This window comes from Coregonus clupeaformis, unplaced genomic scaffold, assembly GCF_020615455.1.
Source record: "Coregonus clupeaformis isolate EN_2021a unplaced genomic scaffold, ASM2061545v1 scaf0739, whole genome shotgun sequence".
In the NCBI taxonomy this organism is placed as follows: Eukaryota; Metazoa; Chordata; class Actinopteri; order Salmoniformes; family Salmonidae; genus Coregonus; species Coregonus clupeaformis.
Genome location: NW_025534194.1, coordinates 5,662 through 24,071, shown reverse-complemented (window position 1 = coordinate 24,071; position 18,410 = coordinate 5,662). Strand labels below are relative to the sequence as shown.

Here is an 18,410-nt window from a genome sequence, read left to right as displayed (position 1 = left end):
CATCATCCAACCTTTTTCATTGGGCTCTTTCTTAGTATAGTGCTGTTCAATACTCACAGATACTATGTTATGTTATTCTGAAATATTTACTGTAGTAATATTTAGTATAATTTATCTTATTTAAGCATGGGAGACCTGTAGTTCCAGAGTCATCCTTGCTCCAGTGGATTGGAGACAGTGCTATTCCCTGCACCCCAGAGATGCAGCAGCCCAAGGCCAAGAAGAAATCCCCAAGGCAATATAACATGCTCCTCCTCTCTTCTACATTGTACAGTTATTAGAATAGAGCTTGTCACTTGCAAATAGCTACATTTTTTTTTCTTCCCTACAGGCCAAATGGAGTGGACGACCTTTTAAAGTTGGCGAAACTGTTTGATTTCAACATGTTTCAGCAAGATGAAGAACGAGTCAATAATATGCACGAGCAGAGTTTGCAGCTTCTGTCAGACTCGGAGGACATATTGGATTTAGATGGCAACGAGAACCAGCCTCCGCCCTTACTGAGTAATGTCACACCTGAAAGCCCACAGTCCGCCCTTAAAACAAACAGCATGAGAAACTCCAAAGACCAGATACCTCCTGACCATGAGATGGAAGATGATTTGGATTTTTTATTTGATGGACCAACTCAACAAATAAGTGGTAACTTAAGTCAGAATTCATTGCCTCAGTCCTTGGAGGTGAAAACTGCTCTCACTGTGTCCTCCAAAGCCATTCCTGGAAAATATCCTGATTCCATACATGGCCACACATCGACCGTCTCCTCATCACATCCTGTCAAAAGAAGCTCCACAAATAATAACTTTGACGATGACTGGGAAAATGACAATTTGCTGGATGACTCGCTGGTTTTTGAGATGACCCAAAACCCAGACCTCTTTGCCGCTCCTAATCATTGTTCGACCCAAAGAGGGTCGAATGAAACAAAACATGAAAACAACAACCCCTCAGCCATTTCCGAAAATGCTCTTCAAGGAAGTAAAGAGACAAAACCAGCTGTGTCTAAAGGACAGAGTGAAACTGTGAAAAACAGAAAAACTTTCACGCTTGAAGCAAATCCTAATGTACAAGCGGAAAGTATCCTCTCAGAGGCATTACCAAAAGCAGGGCATGTCTCCGACACTGTCAAACCAGCACCACATAGGAACGTACAGCAAAACCAACCAATCAACAAAGCTCAGTCTATGGAGTCCAGTTACCAACGTAGCCAGCAAACGCAGCACCAGTCTAATGGAATAAAGACTTGGCCGCAGGTGCCTCTTTTTCAAAGTACATCGATCTCAACCAGCTCAAGCACATCAACCTCCACCAACCCTTATTCAACGTGGCCCCTTCAGGCTGAGAATAGCTCTTACCAAAAGCCCACAGAGAACAATATGAAGGGAACCGGTATCAAGGCCCCAGCTAGCCACAACGTCGACGACTTGGACTCTCTCTTCGCTTCTGACTCCATCTGGGATGACAAAGACGATGACCTATTGTGCCAAGCATGTGATAACCTGGAAAGCCAGGTACAGAGCATGGAGGACCCTGTTATCACACGCTCCCATTCCCTGCCCAGTAATCAGACAGAAAGCCAGAAGTTTCTCCCTGTCTCTGCACCTTTGAATAGCAGCAGATACAATGTAAATCAAACGACCGAGACCACACAATTCAAATATCCCAACATTTCAGTTTATTCACAATCGGCCCCTGGGAACGGTAACACTTTCACCCACTCTCCCCATAACAACAAAGTACCTGTTACTGTGGTCTCTGGTTCTAACAGACCGAGTTACAATGCTTCAGCTGGAAATGCTATCGCTAACTCCACGTATAGGCAACAGAACCCTGCAGCAGGAGAAGGGCCATACAAAAGTACTCGGGTCAAAAGCACTTGTGTAGCTGGGAGCACAGCTAATCAACAAGGCACTGGGAGTGGAGCGCGGCCGTCGTCATTCCCGTCACCTGTAAATGTGACTGAAACCTCCACTCAGTTCACCTTTAAGAGACAGTCTGGCTGCGCGTCCAACCCTGTCATCACTGTGACCAACAAAGGTAAGAAATGTGTTATGCAGCTGTGAAAAATGATTGAATCTCAACTTGAAACGTGTAAACGTATTGACGTCAATGCATATTTTATGAGGTCAATGCGTTATTTTATGTGGACGTTCGATTAAAGCATCAGGGCCCAGAATATTGGACCCTTCTATTGCTGTGTTAAAATAGTAAGTCATATTCATTAGACTTGTACTTCACTGAGAGTCAATGATGGCGTAACCCTTTTCTGACTCATCTGCCTATCCTAATTTTTTCAGCTTTCGCTTCGACCGCAGCAGCTGGGAAATGTTCTGTGGTGGAGATTGAACTGAAGAAACAGCAGGCCATGGAGAGGAGACGGCAACGGATGCAGACTGCCCACAACCTAAGGACTCCAACCTGAGGCTGGTACAGTGCACACATACAAGAAGATTCCCAATTATAGTTGGACAGTGTTGGCTTACTCTAAATGCTGACTTGTGCTAGACTGACCATACAGAGCTCTTGAAAGTAAACCTACTAGAGTTGTTGTAGCCTCGTACTACCATCCTGATCTCGTAGCGAAACAGAATGTAAGCTCGCTAGACTGGGATGGTTGGACGAGGCAAGTGCTGCCTTTCTCTGTGTTCCAACTCATCATTTACATCACTCAATCCATTCCTGAATATGATTTTAATAATATGAATATACATGTTCTTATTTACGATAAACTGTTGGAAAGATGTTCATAAATTAACTTTTTTAAATAAACAATAACGTATTTTCAGGGAGTATGTTATCAGTTGTGTTTGCAGAATAGGCTAAGCCTGTCCTGTCACTTTTTCATTATATTGTATATCAGTTGTGTAAATTACATAGCATTACAACATGAGCAGTTTTCTGATATAAAACACGAGTCGCCTTGTGCTCTGTCAGGAAAAACGATCATATGTTTAGATATTATGTTTACCTTGTCTTTTTTTTGACTATGTTTGTCATTTGCACAATAATGAAACTGCCTCAAAAGATGGCACACAGATATTAAAGTTGCAAAAAGATTCCCCCCCCTTTCCAGACAATACTATCTTGTGTACAGCAGTGACATCTAGTGTCCTTTTGTTTCTGTATCATGTAGGATCACTCTTCCTTTAGCATACCATCATTTATTCTTGTGGAATACAACAATTGAGTGTAAGTGAACTACTATCACTAAGCACAAAATAACCATTCCGATGCAACAGCCAACACAGGACGATGAGCTCCTTTAGGACCGGCACACATAGTAATGAGTAGTGCTTTCAACAGAGATGGGCGATGTCCCAAATGGCACCCTATTCCCTGTATAGTGCACTACTTTTGACCAGGGCCATAAGGAACTAAATAGAGAGTAGGGTGCCATTTAGGATGCACACATGGTTTAAGCCTTGTTTATACCTGGTGCTAACATCCATCCTTTCTCCTGATCCTATCCACATTCTGATTGTGCCCACATTGTAGCCATTGCATCTACACATGGTTGTAAAATGTCTCTCTTGTCTGTCCACATTGTGACCAGATATCCTGGTCCCTCCCTGTATGCACATTTTTTGACAGATATTCTTTCAAAATAATATTAATTTATTCATTCTAAGCAATTAATTGATGCCATAAGCCAATGGTGATACCTGTCAATTAATTTAGAGACCTGTATAATGATGATTTCAATAGTTTGATCATCCAGATCTGTTTACACTTGATTGATATCCAGATACAATGGAACCCCGGCTACCTCCGGAGTTGGTCAGGAAGATTAGATCACAATGCATCTTTTAATCGTCTACACCTGTCTAAAAATGTGGGCACAATCAGAATGTGGACAAGATCAGAACAAATTATGCCTCTTAGAACCAGGTATAAACAGGGCTTTAGATAGGTTTGAAAGTGGCTTTGCCTTCGACTACACCACACATGCAGTCTGGTAGAGCGTGTGAGTAGAGACCTGAACCCTTTCAGGGTCCTGTAACATGGGATCTTATGAATCCTTCAGCCATAGTCGAATATCAGTTTGCACCGTGGGAGCCTCAGGATCTGGCCCTGACTGAACAGTCCACTCGGTTGGATTTGGCCCCACTTCAATCACATCTACACCATGTATCACTTTATTACATAGATCCTTTACACTCGGTTATTCGAGGAGCTGTATTGGTCTGTCTGCAAACTCTGCTCACCGTCTTGATGGGACAAAGCATAGACATTAGAGACAATAAAGGAATCTTACTGTAATGTCTATGGTGAACCCTTCAATCCAGCGCTCACACACCACTCAACCTTGAGGGAATCTTACTGTTAAAGTGATGCTCCAGGACTTTTGTATAAATTCACAGTAGTTTTGAAAGTAGTGCTCACGAGCCAAAATGGGTCCCTGAAAATTGTGCACAATTTTGTACTACGTCACCTGCAATTACATGTTTTATTTATTTTTGCAATTCGTATGATATGTTACGAATTTGTAAGTGCTTAAGATTCTGAACTGCATCTTTAAGTCTATGAAGATTGGCAAATCATTCAACCCAGCACACACACCACTCAGTGCGTTTCAATTTCATCCGAGGAGTGCTCCGAGGCACCTTGCTCAGCAGCCCAGCCTATGCAGTCAACCCATCCGGACGGACTCGTCAGGTCCCTTCATTAGTAGGCTGGCAGCTGTCTGATGGAGAGATAGGCTTGCTACCCACCCCGGCTGGGGCACATGTAAGGAGAGTCGCGTTATCATCATCATGTAACTGTACCGGTAGTCTGGGTGCACAGTATTGTTGCTGCAAATCAGTGGCACCAAGATGCCAATCTCCTACCTACCGGACTTAATCACAAAGCTATTGTCTCACAACGTTTCATTATAAAAAGTTATCCGTTTGTAAAGTGATTTGACTAGACCCTCTCTTGCCAAATGTAAATAACACTATTTCACAGTTCACTATTACACATATTTTAAAGAAAACTGGGAGGAGTTTTGTATTGATATCACCTCCTACACGACACACCTAAGGGGAATAGTTTGTTGTTTTATGGCCCACCTGACACCTAGAACAAGATGGCCGAAAGTGTTAACTGCAGATAATGTTTCCCTGTTGCAGCCACCTAACAATCGCTTCAGGTGAAATTACGTTATCTGAGAATTGCATTGAACTCCCAATGACCCCTTCTTTGCCCCAATTCACGGCGTTCCATTAATTAGTCTCGTCCCAATCAGTGAGGACGCTGATATTTCTAGGCTTCCTTCGTCCCAAATGGCACCCTATTCCCTATATAGTGCACTGCTTTGACCAGGGCCCATCCTCGTATAATAACTGTCTTTGTTGCTTAGCCTGAATCAACCGATCAGTCAGTGAAGTCAGTTCACCTATCTCAGGGAAACCTGAAAGCTTGCAGGTCATTTGAGCAATATCGAATCTCATTGACATGGGAAGCTGACAAACAGTGTTATTATCTCACTGGATTAATATTAGCATGGATGGCGAGACCAAGTTTATTCTTGATAGATGGTAATTAATGTATTTGGTTGCTTTAACGCGGCATAGACATGGAACTACAGACTTTTGGTACAAAATTAGCTGACTAAACTCAACTCCATGGTGTAAGGTTTCTGATTAACTCCTCCAATGGAGTTGAGCAGAAACCAGCAAAAATTGACCTTTTGATTCACCGAAGGTCAATACTTTAAAAACATTTAAATTATGAAACGCTTACCTTGTACCTATGTTTGAAATCCATACTTTTTTATTAAACAGTAATCAAATACAAGCACAGACTTTGCTCATTTCTGTTTCTCGAAGATGGCAACTTTACACCATCTGTAGATTGTGTGATTTTATGAGTATTTGGAGACAGACCTACGTTATCGGAGATTTAATTGGCACATGCACATTCACACTTGCCATCTTCGAGGAATAGAAAGGAACATTTGATTAACGTTTATTTAAAAAGTATGGATTTCAGCAAACAAATAAAGTCTCGCAACCACAGAGGACAAACATAGGTACAAGGGAAGCATTTCATAATTTAAATTTTTTAAAGTATATAGTCTGAGCTGAATTCCACAAAGCCTGGTCTCTGCTCAACTCCGGTGGTGGAGTATATCAGAAACTTTCTTAACCATGGAGTTGAGTTGTCAGCAAATCCAAAATAAGCATTTTGGATATTAACGACGGTTGCCATGCGAGGTGAAGAATCTTTAAGGCTCAATCAGTAATTCTTATTACCCAACTTACTGATTTTAATGTACAGCAAACAAATATACAGGTAATTTGATGAAAATGGCTTTTGAAATAACACCCATAGGGCACAGGCAACTTACGAGCGAACCTCATTAAAAGAGCTGGAAAACCGACATAATCATTTAAAAACTATTGGGCTGCACGAAATTTTGTGGAACTAAGTAGCCCAGAGTAATCAGAACCACATGTAGCTCAGCTGGGAGATCGGTCAGAGTGTGGTTTCCATTAACAGTGACTCTATCACCAAGGGAGTTGGTTTTTTGGAAAGCTATACATTCTTCTCTTTTTGGGGGGAATTTCATCACACGATTCAAGAATGACATTGATAAAAAAGCTACTTTTCTGAAAGGCCAATATTTTTTCCTCAATTCAATGTCAAAGCTTGAGAGATGTGTAGTTCCATTACGATCAACAATTTGTACTTCACCACATTTAAATTATAATTGACCCCAACCCTGTCAAGCAACTCTCACCAATTCTATATTCTCACTTCAAAGCCAACCTACAGTACTTTCTCTATTGCTCGACAGTTTGCTTCAGGTTGAGCTATGGGTTCTGGTCTAGAAGTTTTGGTTTAACCGTTCACACCTCAGAGAAATTGATTATGACATCTGTACAAATGAGGCAGATTTTCCCCCCATGCTAGTGTAACTGTAGGATGTCTGGAGTTCATTCCAACTTATGCTGTCCCTTTTCACATTGGGGCATTTTCAGTAACCTGAGCTACTAAGCCTCCCGGAGGTTTTCCTTACAGTATAAAGGTCCTCAAGATCAACCAGAGGTTCAAATCGAGTACAGTTTCATTTCATGAGAATAAAGGTGCACCAGTTGGCGCTTTTTCCATAGGTTATCTATCCATGGCCATCAGTACTGCTGGGATTTACTAAGAACAACTATGGTCTTTGTCTAATGTTCAATGAAAGCTTTGAGATGCAAAATGTTAAACGTTCAACAAACTGTTTGGTACCATAAATGCAGTTTTCTATGCATTATTCATACTCTCAGGTACATTCCTTTGCATCCTCCATCTATAGAACCATGCAATGGAATCAACCTCACACTTGTCAAAACACTTGCTGAAATCAAGGGAAATTCTCCCCCTCTAAAACGTGTCTGAAATTACACATCGGTCGTAATTGTATTTGTGTAGGGTTCAGCTATTATGCAAGATTATTTTGAGAGGCCAAAATGGCATTTTTGAAGTTGGCTCTTGGGGTCTTTCATGTAGGCTGTGTAAAAATAAATCTGAAGACTCGCTGAAAGTCCAAATCACAAACAGATGAGCAGGTTCCATGAGAATGGCAGTCTTTCGGAGGTCCATGTGTGGCTCGGCTGAGGAATACAAATGGGACTTTTAATCGGCAGTGACAGGCACAACTGGCCACATTCTACATGAGCTCAATTAGGACCGTTCAGAAAACAGTGACACATTATCTGAGGGTAGGGGAATCTAGTTCACTGGTGAAGTATGATGTATGTGTGAGCGCACGCATCCATGGGTATATTTTTTTGTGGCTTACTGTAAAATAAGGGTATCTGATTACAATTGATGGTTTTCCAGTGGCCTTGAGCTTGAAATCAAACCCAGCTTCCGAAACATTTCCTGCCTCTTCTTTTCCGTAAAAAAAAAAAAACTGACAGTAGGGTGCAGTACTTGCATGGAAAATAAGGCAATGTGAACGGAAGATGCAGCACTTAAGATGACACTGCTTTAATCTCTCATCAGTAAAAGTATCAAGATATTAAGTGCGGGGGCAAGCTCGTGATAGCCGTTCGGTAACTAATAACAAACACTACTCTGAAGACACACGTCCTTTCGCCTCCTAAAAACAAGGCCCGAGGGAAGGAACCGTTTTGAGGAGACAAGGAGAGGACACAAGGAAAATACTTTTGAGATTCCCCCAGACACTCAATAGCAACTTTTTTAGTTCTTATGTTGCCATCTAGCGGTCAGTTTATAGTATAACAATAACATACCCATGAGTGCATTCTGCTCCTGCTTGGTTGAGTGCATTTTTCAGTACAATAGAATTGTCTTGTCCTATTATGAAAACATCATCATACATGTGGGGATACTAATCATCAATACAAACCCATTTCCCCCACTTTCATAGAACAAATATCCCTTTGCTGCTGGTCTTTAACCAATCGGCTGGCATTCTATCAAAGCGCATTCACACTTATTCTGCGGTGTGCCATCACAACTGCATTCATTTGAATTTAAGCACCATCTTGCAACGATCATAATGCATGGATACATAACGCACACAGTACAATTCCCAGCCTCTGTAACAACTTTCAAATAGTTTATTTCTCTTTTTCACGTATGAAGTTTCAATGGTTCCCACAGCAGATGGTTCCCACAGCAGACGCAGCATGCAGAGATGGATAAGAAAAGTAAAACCTAAGACTGAAACCGTTTTTGCCTCCACCCTATACACCCCATAATAAAATACACACACCTATACAGATCCCATTCATCAATAGTGGACCTATTTAGCACAGACCAACAACAACAAAAACTAAGGAGGGAGCACTAATACTACCATGTTAATAACAAATATCTGTAAAAAAGAAAAAAGAAAAAAAAAAGAAAATGTTGAATGGTTTCCCCCTGAAACAGAACTGGTAGTCTACTCTGGGGCATAAGTGAAGCTTTGCGGTAATAGAAGTGACACACGTATCCAAAAGATTATAGTTGTTTAGAATAACAGTTACATGTAGTGGAGTTATTCAGTCATTTCCATATTTATTCAACATTTACCAATTCTTTTTTTGGCAACATCCATGTATATGTCATTTTCATTCATGTTATAATATATTAACATTAAGATTCATATGTAAACATAGAGCTTTTCCAAAAATGGATCTACATGCACAAAGAAAAAAAGGGGGGAAAAAAAGAGAACACTCCATGTCATGCAAGCACACCACAAATCTGATCCTAAAAGGCCCCGAAGTTAAGAGCCATCGTCGTGCAGCACGCCATTGAAGAAAACAGTGGCGCCAGGCGGGCAGGCGCATGCGGCACAGGATCACCTACTTCAACACCCGCACCGTTGGTGCATCCATTTGAGCAAAAAAGCAGAGCCACAAACTGAAATACGTTTAATTCCATAAAATGTTCAGATAAAAAGAAAACCCTATCTCTGTGTAAAAAACATTGGTAGCTTTGTAATAAAATGCTGTTGTTGGTTGCATCTTCTCAACAAAACTCAAGAAAAAAAAAAAAGAGAATGGTCAGAGGTAGGGAGGAAGAGGGACAGCACACCTGTGACTTTGCACTATTACGCCAACTCATGGCAAGAGTCCATACAATGTTTGAGAAACCGAATTAAAGATGTTCATGAAATATAAGCTAATTACGTTGTCAAGAAGGCAAAATGTGCACGTTGAAATCAACGCCTCTCATAAGCCTAACCAACTTAACAACATCCCTCAATGTTACCTCAGCTCTGCCTGCAGTTAAGTTGGTAAATACAACCCAAAAAAAGCAAGATTTACCATATCACAAACATTTAAACCAAAAGCACTCATCTCTACTTCTATATGATAGTCTGTAACCAATCCATATCTGTAACTTAACATGGCTGACGTTAAAGCAATAAATACAAAACACATTAACGAGAATATTCTAATGGCCTGTGATGTCATAACTTACAGAATAAAGACGTGCTTTTTGTTGGAATAAGAGACTAAGGTGAAAATGATTTGCATAACAAACCAGTGACTCAAAAAAGACTTGAAGTAAACCGTAAGCTTGTATGTGCAGAAATGTAAATATTATTTTCTCTACTCCACTCCATCTCCAAAAGCAAGATGATAGATGTCCCTGACAATAAACATATATAGTGTACAATCCCCCTTATTAAAAAAGCTGTCTTACATGATCTTAAACTTAGCTGTTCAAAATATTGAGTGAAAGTAGAAGGAAAAGCATTAGTCCTGAAAATGTAATCAGATTGTTTGAATCGTGCAGTATGCACGTTGAAATAAGCAATTATACAAAAAATTTTATAGAAGATATATACCATTATATTCAACCGGTTTATTATATGTTCTGATTGGCACTTCATGCTCTATTTTTGTGTTGTGTTGAAATCAAGTTACATCACAGCTAGCTACACACATCCCTCCCAAAAAAGCCAAGACCAAAATAAATATAAAAAAATCCCAACTGCCTCAAAAAGAAAGAAAAAGAAACACACTAACCTTCCTCCACCAAACTGAAATACTCGCTCAACGATAAAAAGCTGTCCTTCAGGCTTTTAAAGTGCTACACCGGGTTATTGAGAGAATTCATGTTCAATAACACTTAAAAATGGTTGGCTTCAGAAGGCTCAGGTTGGAAAAACGGTGGCTTCACAGAGAAAAATACTTCCATTGAAAAATACACAGAGAGCGTTGCTGGATGACGCCTTGAGCAGATCCTCAGAAATGGAGAAGAAAGCGAAAAGGGGTTTTGAGGGGGCCCGTGAGGTCAGTCACACGTCCACAACCATCTTTTTTGTGTATGTCTAATCCTCCCCACCACCTAATGGAAGACAGAGGAGGGGCAAGAAACTGTCACGGATGCAACAGACACCTTTGAATTTTAACAGAAGTGATGCACCGCGATCATGGGAATATGATTGCAACATTTCAGAAAGTTCTGAGTTTTTAGAATAAATCCTTGGAGGATTTCTTCCCTGATTATTCCCTACTGGTTCCGGAAATCCTCATTTTACATTTTACATTTTAGTCATTTAGCAGACGCTCTTATCCAGAGCGACTTACAGTTAGTGAATACATATATATATATATATAATTTTTTTTATACTGGCCCCCCGTGGGAATCGAACCCACAACCCTGGCGTTGCAAACGCCATGCTCTATCAACTGACCTACATCCCTGCCGGCCATTCCCTCCCCTACCCTGGACGACTTGTGCGCCGCCCATGAGTCTCCCGGTCGCGGCCGGCTGCGACAGAGCCTGGATTCGAACCAGGATCTCTAGTGGCACAGTGGCACAGCCTTAGACCACTGCGCCACTCAAATCCAAATAGGATTTCTCAAAAACATTTTATGGAAGGTTTCAGGAAATTTGCAACCCTACAACAGAGTAAAACTTTGTTTCTTCGACTCACCGCACAAAACTCCTCAAAGGATATTCTCCCATCGCCGTCTTTGTCTGCATTGATGATGGTTTTGTCGACAATCTGCTGAAGCTGGGTGTCCTTTAAGTTGTTTCCCACCATCATCTTGAGGACCTGGAAGAGTTCTCCATTGGATATGTAGCCATCCTTGTCCATGTCATAGATCCTGAAGGCAACTATAGGATAAGGAAAGACAGAAGATTGTGTCAGACCTCTATTTGAAGAGGTTTTCATTGCAATGATCTGCCAATATGCATATTTTGAGGATTTTGAAGGAAGAACTTCTGAACATCCGAGAAGGTGGATCATTTTTCAAACAGGAAATCAAATCACAAACATTTGCTTTATGAGCTCAGCATTGGTGTATCAACAAAGGTGGGTAATCAGAGGAAACTTTACAGTGAAATCAGTTGAGATAAGTTGGCATTATACTTACAGCGCAATTTCATCTCTTTATCACCTTTGACACTGAACTGGGAGACACCCTCGATGAATTCTGTAAAAGAACGTGAAGCCATTTTGAGTCAACCAACAATTAAGGTCAGTAACAAGGACATGAATACACATCGGATCATTATTCCATTCACTCAGTTGTATAAGAGCCTGAGGGTGCTTTCGAGGAAAATGCCCAACGGCACAACAAACTCTTTCACAACTGTTAAGGCATTTTCTGATTTAAGTAGGTCAGCATAACATATTGCAGGCTAACACTTCCTAGAAAAAAAACATTATACATTTAAGCATTTGGTTGGTGATTTAATTTCAAGGTGAAACGGCACCTGTCTTTATCCACAAGGACAGCCTACACAAAGACACCAGACAACAAAGGCTCTTTTTAAGTTATAATTTAAAAAAGGTGAATAACCCCATATCAGTCTTACCTTTGAAGTCGACTTCCCCATTGCCATCTGTGTCAAATATATCGATAACTCGCTGTACAAGGGGATTCTGTTGGAGTTCTGGTAAGGACATAAACTCTTCCACGCTCAAGGAGCCAGAGTTATCTAGGTCGAGTTTCTTAAATCTCTTTCCTAGCCTCTTAATCTCATCAGCATCAACTGAAATAGAAAAGGGGGAGAGAGAGAGAGAGAGAGAGAGAGAGAGAGACAGAGAGAGAGGTGTTAAAACTGACCTATTCACATATAGGGGAACAAAACTTCCACAGCAGACTCCATTTGCTAGGGTAGCTACTACCACCACCACACTGGGTTTCGGAAGCACACTTTCGCCACGGTCACTTACATCTGGTGTTATGGTCCTTCGCTGCCTTTAAAATCGATTCACCCGTCCCCCGATGGATTCTTACCCGATTTCTTGTGAGTGCTGGCCATATCATATCTGTCCCAAGCTACCGCCCACCTAGTGTAGTTTGATACTGGTGGCCAACCTTGAGCTCCAGTAGCGGCATACCTTTCGGTTCCCCACTCTAAGCGCTTTCACTGTGTCACGTGACGCCTCCTTTACACACTAATCACTGGACTGATATCCATTAATCGTAACGTGGACACAACAGCATGAGGTGGACTTTAGTGAGACTAAGTGTGAGCTGTGAGGGGGCGGGACTTCAAAGAATGAACCTTTCCCCTGCTGCTGCTCTGTGCACAATGCTTGATCCAGTTCTCTATATTTAGCGTTTAAACACCATATCATTTTTAAGGCCTCCAACCAAGGACTATCAAAAGGGGGCTCATACAATACATATAATTCTACATATATGATAAATAATATTCCAGCAATTTGTTAATATGATCAACCTCGCACTAGTATTAATCACCTACAGTGTCTCACTGTAAATAACAAGCTATTTTTATCAGTCTTAGTGGCACAATTCATATCTACAGACTCAAGGTCTTTTGCATCAGCTTTATTTGACAGTTACAGGCAATCCTGAGTTTCTCTCTGACCCGATATGGTTTGGGTTTGCTGAGCCGCTCCTCTGGGCACCTTGACATGGCAGTTGTGTCTTAGTCAGCAGTGTTGTACCATGATGACAGGCTTAACAAGTAGGAACCGGCTGCTGCCATAACCGAGACCCACCACTAGATGTACCACAACACAAGTGAGTGGGATGTCACAAGAACTCCAATAACCCTATGGTGGCTATGTGAGCGGTGCCAATACAGCACTACACTGAAAACTGATGCCCTTTTACATCTATATGTGAGCATTCCCTTGGGCTTAGCATGGCTAAGTGGCCGGCCTATATGAATGAACTGACTTTTACGACATGGACAGCTTAGTTTGCGGCCATTAGATATTTCCCGGTCACCCCGACTTCCTGTTGTAGGGTGTAGACGACAATGTTGGCAGCACCTTTCGACGTGGGCAGGCATCGCTCAATAAAGATATGGGAAATTCCCCAGATCCCTCACTGCCAGGGGGCGCTTCAGTTCCAAACGCTGATAACAAAGCCAATACAAGGTCAGCACTAATTCTAAAATGATACAGATATAAACTAAAGATAAACAAAATGCTTCAATTCAACTCCAGCTAAAGAGAAGTAGAACATCTATTTTAAAAGATAAGTAATGTCAATTTTGCTTGGTTCGTGGTTAATATTCATGCTTGCTTCAAGCTAGAAATCAAATGGTAGAAAGTAGCTAAAAATTGTTGGAAACACAGTGATGTCTCACAACACCAATCAAATTCCTTGCTTGGGCGGAGCTCCAAAAGGTGCCCACTTATAACTTCTCCTTTTTTTTGTAGAGTGTTCAAGTAGAGAAATTGTAATGCCTTCATCGACTCGATTGTGTGTATAGAGCACACCTCTGGCAAAACAGAACTCAGTTTTTACTCTAGGTTTTCTTCCATTTTATGCAATGTTGCAAACTAGCATACGGAACAATTCTTTGCAAAATGTGTCCTACCTAAATAAGAAAACAAACACGCAGCGCCTTTCTACGGGCGTGTGGGGGGAGGGTTCTTGAAATCTAACATCCAATCAAAATGTAGCCGCTGGAATTAAGCGGCCCATTCTAGGCATTTTTGTTAATACAACATTTTGGATGGCTACGTGAAACTACCAGGCAACAGGTGCTTATGCATTGGTAATTTCATATCTCTACACTAATAACCTTATTCATTCAATGGAGAATGAATTGAAGACAAATCAATATAAGCCGGAAAGTGATGCCTAATGCGCTCTTTTCCAGCCCCCAAAAAGCCCTTCAGTAGTAGTCCAACATTGAGACAAGGAAGGGATGCCATTGAAAATCATGTGGATATAGCCAGCCCATTGATGATCATTTTAGTTAAACTGATTTAACTAATAACTGAATAATTTCAGCGTTAATGATGGACTGAATCTTGTATACAAGTTTCTAGACTAACTGAGAAAATATTTAAAATACCTCAATAGCTCCTCCCCTGACACAACCTCTTTAGCGGGGACACAAAAATGCATCTGCAGAGGCACAGGCCCCAACAGCACTGCATTAATTCAATTACACTGGCACAACAGCATATGCCAGAGAGTGCTGTGTACCATTCTGTCCGTGTATACAGTCCACGAGTGTAGCTCAAATAGATAGAGGAAAAAAGTATTTATAGCCACAAGGCAGTAAGAAACACCCCTCACTCCACACACACACACAGCTAAATGGCTGGTGCTGCCCCCCCCCCTCGGGAAACCCCTAGCAACAAGGAAGCCCTGCTAGCTAACATACAGAAGGGGAGGGAGGGTATTTTGAGGGCTGCAGTCAGACAGCCAGCTGGAGAGGCTTTCAACACAAACTGAGCTGCAGAAGGAGACGACGTGTTACATTCACATAGGTTTCATAATTCGGCTCACTGGGCCTCACAACCAATGACCACACATACACAACAGCAAGTAGGCTAATGCTGAAGCCAGTGCAGTCAAGTGTGCGCTTGAGAGTTCTGAGACTGTCTTCGAGTCCTCATGAATCAAGACCCGGTTATGATATTTTAGGAACAGGGTTACCACCACAAATGGATTATCAACAATTTGTTATGTTAATGTTACTAGCATTCAGGCAGGTGTCAAGATGTAGCCCCCATTAGAGTCTAAATAGTAATTTTAGTCATTCTAGACACTGGTTTGCTCTAGAGACCTGTAAACAAATCATGTCGGTCCCCCTCCCCCCTAGTGAGATATAACGGCTACACAAGCTAGCCAACATCACACCTATAAACCAAACACGCATCTGACAAGAGGCAGATAATGAGGCAGCAGCGGTGACTCCGCCGCCATTTACGTGAAGGGGCTACGATGAGTGCCATCTCAATGGGCTGCCATCTCTCTTAATTTACTGCCGCAGAAACACAACCCCTCCTACATGTGGGCCCAGTCACGCTGCTGATCTTACTGAAAAAGCAGCACCCACAGGGGCGCATCAAAGCACTGCAGCTCTCCCAAACAGCCAAATAAATCCTCTCAGCTCTGTCTCTCTACAATATATGAGAAGTTAGTTTTTCTTGATGTGCTGGTTTGTAGCTCAATTTAGATGGTTTATTATCTTGTTTTTTTTTCATACATAATGTGTTTGTGAAGTTTTTTGATTGGAATGTGCCTGTGTGAATGTATCGGTGTACAAAAAAACAAGTGAATACAACCTGTCTACTATATAGATGCAGATACTCATAGTTTGATGAAGAACAGCTCATGAACTGCTCCAAAGAACACGGTAGCCGATACATGGCTGTGTGTGTACATGCATGTCTGTGTGTGTGTGTACGCATGCATGCCATGTTCTGCTGCATCACCATGCTTGACTGGTGCTCCTTACGACACGCCCAAAGCTCTCCGCAGATGCTAAAGATTGCCACTAAGCGTTATGCACACTGTGCTAAGACTTCGGGGGTGAATAAAGACTGACTAGATTCTGTCTTTTTACTCTCTTGATGCATCTCAAATCATTTCCGATACAATTTACTTCAGAGGGCTAATTGAGCAGCAGGTCATAGTTTTTGTAACAGTTAGTGGGTACTACTACAGAAAAGCGAAGTCTGCAACTCAATTGAAGGTGTTATGCAGGAGTCACCATGTTGTTTTCTTGAAGCAAAAAAACTGTCTTTGTAGGACCAGTAGAGTGTTTTCTGTTTAGCCACAGCTTCAGCCGTGCAACAGGGAGTCACCTAACCCTCCGAGTAGACGTTTCCCTCTGCTAGATCAGCCCCCTTCTCCATATCCAACCTTTACCATTCGGGGGTAAAAAAAAACTGAACTGACCAGCATTCTAGGGGTCTACTAATGAACGCCCGGACTAGTGGACCAAGACAGGGATTGGGTGAGCTACCAGTGTTCAGAGGCTGCCAGCTCAGAGCGCACAGCTGATTCTAAGGCTGTCGCCTTCTTGACACGGTGAACAGCTGCCCCACGCCCTGCTCCCAGGAGGGTGGGGGGTGGAGACTAAAATATCCCACTGTGGGGAAGTCCATCGGCTGAGATTTGAGAACACCTGTTGAAGTCTTTGGTTTTTATTGTCCTGCAGGTGCACAACCCAGACAGGACTCTGAAACACGTGATGTTTTGATGGTGGGGGGTTGCGTCAGCTGGTCCATAGCCCAAGCTGTTTGAGAAAATGTAAAAACTGAGGCCAGCATCAAAGTGGCAAGTCTTTATGAAGTGGGACCTCTAAATCAACTCCAGAAAGTTGAACCGTCTACTTGCACCCTTGCCAAAGTCCTATGTTATAGTCCGGTCTCTCTCAAAATGATTGAAAACTGAGCATTTGGCATTTGCTTTTCCAACCAAACACATTCTGTACAAGACTGGGCCCTGGGTGGGGAGAAACAGAGAGAGGGAGATTGTTTAGGGTTTCAAGGCAAGTAGTAACAAGTGCCGTCGTAACAGCTCGTTAGGGAGGTGCAGAGGTGGGCGCCTGCGTTGTTTTCCCACCTCACCAGAACACACTCGACACCGGCCAACATTGACGTCCGAGCTCCGGCTCTGCACGCCACAATCCTCCACAGGAGGGAGTTCCCGAAAAAGTAGTGCCAGAAAGTTCAGTTCTGAAACTCTAATCGCCCCCTTTTCTCTTGAGGGGTGGGGGGATTGATGAGGGTGGGGGGATGGCAGAGCAGGGCGACAAACCAATTAAAAATGGAATATTACTCAGACTAAAAATAAAAATAAGGCTCTCCCACAAGCCCTGAAACTGACCTTTAGGAGGGGGAGGCATTTTTAGCCGTGGCAGCAAAGTGCTCTACGCCTCCCAGCAGCGTCTGAGACTGGGTCACACTGTGAAGGGGACGAGGCCTGAAGAATGCAGTATAGCGTGCGGCGATGTATATATTGGTCTGCTCAACGTTGGCTGTCATATTGATTCCCCCGACCGGACCAGTTGTCCACCGCTTAGTGTCCCAGACTTTTGTGAACTGCTATGCCCTATGGAGATTCTGGCCTTTGAGTTGACTCTTTAAACCAGAGACAATGCAATCCCCAAAGCCCTAAACTTTTGACATCAAAATAATTCTCGGTCAATCAAATGAACAAACACGTTTGTCTCTCTCACGTATTACATGCAGAAATTAAGATTAAACTCCAGTCATTTCTGAATATTACATGCAGGTCAGCCCACAGCTGATATTGTTTGAATCACAGACAGCCATAATCTCAAATACTTACAGTGTGTGCACATCTCCAAGGGATAACAGCGTTTCCCTAGAAAGAAAGAGGAAAAATTGTGAGAATGACGATCCGATTTAATGTCTATTCAGAAATAAAGACAAGAAACCATAGCATATAACATTCACCATTAAAATCTGTATTTTCTTCAAATATAGGAATTATGTTGCTATAATAAGATGGCATTTGCACCAAGGGTCTGAAATATGCCATTTACCATTGATTATTACATTGCAACAAGTCTCCCTGGACAGACCAAAATAAGCGTCCTCCAGTGTCTTAGCTTCCTAATCAGATTTAGTGACGATCAAGGTAGTTGTGGGGTGGGGGGGGTGTTGAGTGGTGACAATCTCATTTAAAGACCCGATTGTGTGCACCACATAAAACAAACGCCATACCGATCTTTACATCCGGTATACTACCATCTCAACATTAACA

General features: G+C 42.1%; 2 protein-coding genes across 2 annotated transcripts; one reads left to right on the top strand and one right to left on the bottom strand.

Moving 5' to 3' along the window:
• The first annotated feature begins 128 nt into the window (after positions 1-128).
• On the top strand, positions 129-2,976 carry LOC123485566 (ewing's tumor-associated antigen 1 homolog). Its single transcript, XM_045216553.1, has 3 exons — positions 129-235; positions 332-2,037; positions 2,298-2,976. Exons 1-3 carry the CDS (start codon positions 201-203, stop codon positions 2,420-2,422), a joined length of 1,866 nt encoding a protein of 621 aa, XP_045072488.1. The 5' UTR covers positions 129-200; the 3' UTR covers positions 2,423-2,976.
• An 8,311-nt stretch (positions 2,977-11,287) lies between these two features.
• Positions 11,288-18,008, bottom strand: LOC123485572 (calcineurin subunit B type 1-like; the record flags this gene model as incomplete). The annotated part of the gene is made up of 4 exons (XM_045216562.1): positions 11,288-11,562; positions 11,823-11,882; positions 12,268-12,444; positions 17,973-18,008. Coding segments are annotated over 4 exons (533 nt in total), but the record flags the coding sequence as incomplete, so codon positions are not given.
• Positions 18,009-18,410: the final 402 nt, after the last annotated feature.